This window comes from Bos indicus, chromosome 3, assembly GCF_029378745.1.
Source record: "Bos indicus isolate NIAB-ARS_2022 breed Sahiwal x Tharparkar chromosome 3, NIAB-ARS_B.indTharparkar_mat_pri_1.0, whole genome shotgun sequence".
In the NCBI taxonomy this organism is placed as follows: Eukaryota; Metazoa; Chordata; class Mammalia; order Artiodactyla; family Bovidae; genus Bos; species Bos indicus.
The window spans coordinates 103156054-103161938 of record NC_091762.1 but is presented as its reverse complement, the minus strand read 5'-3'; the positions used below and the strand labels follow the sequence as shown (position 1 = coordinate 103161938).

At 40.3% G+C, this 5885-nt stretch overlaps 1 protein-coding gene across 1 annotated transcript; it reads left to right on the top strand.

Annotated features, from left to right (window-relative positions):
• Positions 1-3785: 3785 nt before the first annotated feature.
• LOC139180038 (olfactory receptor 2D2-like) lies at positions 3786-4976 on the top strand. The gene has a single exon (XM_070781293.1). It carries the CDS (start codon positions 3804-3806, stop codon positions 4740-4742), a length of 939 nt encoding a protein of 312 aa, XP_070637394.1. The 5' UTR covers positions 3786-3803; the 3' UTR covers positions 4743-4976.
• Positions 4977-5885: the final 909 nt, after the last annotated feature.

Genomic DNA, 5885 nt, shown 5'->3' with positions numbered 1-5885 from the left:
CCCCAACCCTGCAGGTACAAGCTGGAGGTAAAAACTAGGCAGCCTCTCATCACCAGGAACTTTGTTCAAGGGTTTCCATCTCTCAGGATTATCTCCTATACAAAAGACTTTCACCTTAAGCAGTAAATGTATGTGTATTAATCTATATAAGCTGATTTCCAAGTGCAGCTCAGTGGAGGGGATGAGCTCAGAAAAAAGGAGAAGCTCTCCCTTCCATCCTCTTCCAGTTTTATCTAGGTCCAACATGTCTTTCTCCATCTCTGATCTTCCGCTCTCATATCCACCCTTTTATCTAACTAGTCTGAATGGAGAAGCCAAATCCCTATATATTCTATCTTTGAAGTATCACTCAAACTTTATTCCTTATTATAAAAGTTATTTATGTTTATTGTATAAAAATTGGAAAGTTCAAAGAATTCCCTGATCCTTGGAAAGACTGAAGGCAGGAGGAGAAGGGGACAATAGAGGATGAGATGGTTGGTTGATTTGGCATCACTGACTCAATGGACATGAGTTTGAACAGGCTCCAAGAGATGATGGAGGGCAGGGAAGCCTGGCATGCTGCAGTCCATGGAGTTGCAAACAGTCAGACATGACTGAGCAACTCAACACCACCACCAACAAAGAATTTTTTAAAATATCACCTGTAAATTTAATCACCAGAAATCACCACTGTTAATGTTTTTGTATAATTATTTCCAATTCTTAGTCTGTGCGTATAATCTTTGTACTATTAGGATTGGGATATATATAGTTTCATATTCTACTTTTTAACTTAACAATCTGTTGGAGCATTTCTCTACAATGTGACATAATCTACAAAACATTATTTTAAAGGTTGGTGTGTGGGTGCTCAGTTGCTCAGTTGTGTCTGACTCTTGCAACCCCATGGACTGTAGCCCAACAGGCTCCTCTGTCTGTGGAATCTTTCAGGCAAGAATACTTTAGTGGGTTCCCATTTACTCTTCCAGGGAATCTTCCCAACCCAGGGATCAAAACCACATCTCCTGTGTCTCCTGCTTGGCAGGCAGGTGCTTTACCACTGAACCACCCAGGAAGCCCATTTTTAAAGGCTACAAGGTATTTAATCATATTAATAGACCATAATTGATTTAACCAACTACCTGTTATAGGACATTTATGTTTTGTCCAGTTTTACCCATTAGAAATAATACTCTAATAAACCTTCTTGAAGAAAGTCTCTCCCCACATCTCTCATTTTTCCCTATGCAAAATTCTTAAAGGTGAGTTCCATTTAGTTCAGTCACTCAGTTGTGTGCAACTCTTTGCGACCCCATGGACTGCAGCATGCCAGATTTTCCTGTCCATTACCAACTCCCAGAGCTTGCTCAAACTCATGTCCATCAAGTCGGTAATGCCATCCAAACCATCTCATCCTCTGTCATCCCTTTCTCCTCCTGCCTTCAATCTTTCCCAGCATCAGGGTCTTTTCCACTGAGTCAGTTCTTCACATCAGGTGGCCAAAGTATTGGAGCTTCAGTTTCAGCATCAGTCCTTTCAATGAATATTCACATTTGATTTCCTTTACGGTTGACTGGTTTGATCTCTTTGCAGTCCAAGGGACTCTCAAGAGTCTTCTCCAACACCACAGTTCAAAAGCATAAATCCTTTGGCACTCAGTCATCTTTATGATCCAACTCTCACATCAGAACATGACTACTGGAAGAACCATAGCTGTGACCATATGGACCTTTGTTGTCAAAGTGATGTCTCTGCTTTTTAACATGTTGTCTAGGTTTGTCATATATAGCTTTTCTTCCAAGGAGCTATGACAGGTGAAATTACATACTGTCAAATTTTCCTACAGAAAGAGTAGAGTAATTTACTCCCATATGAATTCTCGTATCAATATATAAGAATTTTTCTTTTTCTGTAAGCTGGTTGATGCCAGATATTATCATTTTAAAATAATTTTTTGTCAATGTTAGGTTAAAACTATTTCATTGATGTTTTAATTTTCAGTCTTTGACTACTATTAAGTTTAAATTTTCATAGTTCATTAATCTCCTCTTTTGTAAATGGATTATTCATATTCTTGGTTATTTTTTTTCTTTATGATGAAATGATCTTTATATTCTAATGATATTAATCACTTGTATTCCACATATGCAACAGATATTATTCATTTTTTTTTAACTTAGAGAAAAATTTCCTTTTTATGTATCCAGGAGTATTCATCTTTTTCTTTAATTTTCTTCCTTTATTTTTATGCTTACGTGAAAGAAAGAAAATATTGGTTTGGGTCATGGGGAACATAGCAGCTTGAGCATGATGTAGAGACAGGCAAATTGTGAAAGAACCAAATTTCCCTTTACAACTAAGTAGATCAGTTCTCAAAGTGTGACCCCCAGAATCTGCATTACCTAGCAACTTATTAGAAATGAGAATTCTCAGGCTCCACGCAAGATTTTCCAAACCACAACTTGGTATGAGGCATAGCAGCATCTGACAAGCCCTTCAGGTGATTCTGAAGCACAGGAAAGTCTAAAAGCACTGAGTTAGAGGAATTGGGGGTTTGTGGCTGGTTGCCCTGGTAATAGGAGTAAGGAGAAACATAGAGCAGGGAGACAAAAAAGAGATGAGAAGAAGTTCCAGGAAGGATGTTAGAAAGAGCTGGCTGGAGGATAGAGAGGAAAATCTGCTGCACAGATGACTTACGGACTTTACAATACTGTGTTCATTTGTAAAATCATTTTCTGTTCTGTGCTTCAGTGTATGTCATCATCCTTTAACCTACACCTTCAGGTTGAGTCTTACAAATAGCATCCTTGTGTTGGTGAACTTTGGGGCGTAAAGGAGAAAGAGAATAGGGGTGAACCACTGAGGAGGTCAGTACTGACACAAGAAGGTCAATTAGGGGGGGTCAAGGTTTGAACAGCAGCACAGATTTTAGAACAAAATGAATAGAAATGCATAAGAATCCCTCAACAATACTGAGGAAATATAGAGCAACTCAAATGTTGCTTTGTTTGCTTATTAGAGGAAAAAGGGTCAACACCATGAGGTTGAAGGACTTAGAACATTCTGGTGATGCCAACAGCCTTTCTCTGTCCCATCATAAAATAAATATTCACCCATGTGTATTTTCTCCTAGGTTGCTTTATAATCATATTTTTTGTGTTAAACTCTTTGACATATTTAGAATTTATCTTGGTAGACTGTGTGAAATCACTTTTCCGCCCATATTATTTTTAACTCTTCCTTACCTCTCTGATTTATAACAAATGGTAAGTTTTGGGCGAAAACATGATGAATCAATGACATCATTAATGAATACCAGTAAAGTTTTGTTCACTAGAGAAAGGTAAATGTTAAGCATGAAGTCAAAACTTCATGCAGAATTCACTTTAATCCCCAATTCTAAACTTAATGCTAATCCTAACAGTGATAAAAACCTTCACCCAAATAATGAGTATAATAGTCCTAATCCTGATCCTTAAACCAAGGCTTAGAAACCTCTGTTGTCCCAAGAAAAACAGAAAATGGGATGAATAACAGAAAGAAAAGTAATTTTGTCTCAGGAAGGGAGTTAACAGAATGGAACATCGAATACAGCACGTCCCTGACTTAGTCTTCTCCGTTTCATAACAATGACCCTCAACTTAATCCCAAACCAACCCCCAAAATCATTCAAGTTATTATGGGGACATATCCAGTAGTACCCCCAACTGCTAATTTAAACTTCCTGTTAGGAGACATAAATGAAATAAGTGTGAAAATTCCCTGGCACTGAAACCCAATAAATTACATATACTTCAAACTCTTTAAACAGGCAGAGCACAATGCAGGAACTCAACCAGTCCACTGTGACAGAATTCATCCTAATGGGCTTTGCCTCGAACCCCAGGACCAATCCTCTGCTCTTCACCTTCTTTCTAGTCTTTTACCTGCTGATCCTTGTGAGCAACAGCCTCCTCATCACCCTCATCCACCAGGACACACGCCTCCACACGCTCATGTACTTCTTCATCAGTGTCCTTTCCATGCTGGACATGTGCTACACCACCACGACTGTGCTCCAGATGCTCGTGCATATTCTCAGCAAGAAGAGAGCCATCTCTTTTGCTAGATGTGTGGCCCAGATGTACATCTTCCTCCTCTTTGGGATCACTGAGTCCTGGCTTTTCTCCATCATGTCAGTGGACAGGTCCGTGGCCATCTGCCACCCTCTCTGGTATAAGGTCATCATGAGCCGCTGGGTGTGCCTTCTCATGGTGGGCATCTGTGCAGCCTATGGTGTGCTGGGTGGCCTGACTGATACCTTCTTTGCTATGCGCCTTTCCTACTGTGGTCCTAATGAAATTGACCACTACTTCTGTGAGGTCCCTGCGGTCCTGAAGCTGGCCTGTGAAGACACATCCCTCAATGACTTGGTGGACTTCATCACCGGCTTCAATGTCATTGTGGTCCCACTCTCCCTGATTGTCCTTGTCTATGTCAACATCTTTGCCACCATCATGAAGATCCACTCAGCCCAGGGGCAGATAAAGGCTTTCTCCACCTGTGCCTCCCACATCACTGTGGTCACCATGTTTGCTATTCCATGCATCATCATGTACATGAGCCCTGGCTCTGACTCCTTGTCAAACAGTGGCAAGAAAATGGCCCTTTTCTACAACATTGCCACAGCCTTCCTCAACCCTGTCATCTACAGTCTGAGGAATAAGGATGTGAAAAATGCTTTCCTCAAACTGATGGGAAGGGGCAGGGCCCCAGAGTGACACTCTAAAGATGAAGATCTGGAAAGTCTTACAATGCAGAACACACACTCATCAACTCCTCAAACACACTTTCACGAGACCTGAAGTGATGGTCTTCATATAGCTAACTGTCCACCCTGGGCCTGTGGGAGAGAATAGGGTGCTTGGTCATCAGCATTATGTATGGTGGTATGGTTTGAGACAAAGAGGATCCAGATCTAACACAGTGGTCAAGAGCCTGAACTCTAGTGCCAGGCAGACCAGGATGAGAGACTTGGCTTTACCACTCACTAGGCACATGAATTCTTGCAGCTCATTTAACTTAATTCTAAGGTTTAGACCTCTTCCTCACAAGGAAGTTGTAATAATTAAATGTGATAGTACACTAAAGGTACAGAATTGTCATACAGTAATTTTTTAGCAAATGTTAGTTTTAATTTCTAAAATTTTTTACTCAGGGATGAATTACCAACTCTTATATGGCCATGATCTTCCTGGTCTGTGAAGCGAATGGATCTCTAGAGAGAAAGGGGAAAATGGGTGGTGAAGTGGGGAGAGAGGAAGAAGGAGAAACTCAGAAATGGTTAAGTGGAGATTCTAAGGTGCAGAAGGGACTTGAAGAGGAGGAAATGAACCTACATAACCCATTCACAAGCTGTGTCAGTTAGATCATCTAGGGTCAATTGAAGTTGTCTGAGAAAGTCAAAAATTCTTTTACCACCATTTTTTTCTGTTCTTTTGTAGTTTTATACTCTTGATTTCCCTTTTCTCCTTGTTTCTACTAATAATAGTGTCCATTTTTGAAAACTATAGCCTCTCTTGGGTAGTCTCAAGGAGAAGGGACTTTGTCCACTTAAGGATGAGAGAAATTGTGTGTGGTGGGGGGGGAGGTGAGTACAACCCCTGGATGCAAAAATTAGAGAATTAAGAGAGAGAGGTTAAATATTCAGTGGGGAGTTTTTGCTCTGTTCTCTCTTGCTTGAAGGGACTTTCCCTGAAACAATGTTTATTTCTCATAGAATCTTTACAGATATGAATCCTTTTTTCCCATGTTTCATAGATCTGCAGGGTTATGTACTGAGCATCACCTATATTTACTGACTGCTAGGTGCCAAGGAACTTCAGCACTCATCAAAGCAATTCCCACGAGTTTCTGGAAACTTG

What these genes read in the sequence shown, in the direction of transcription:
- LOC139180038 (XM_070781293.1), top strand. Translation starts at nt 3,804, where the DNA reads ATGCAGGAACTCAACCAGTCCACTGTGACAGAATTCATCCTAATGGGC.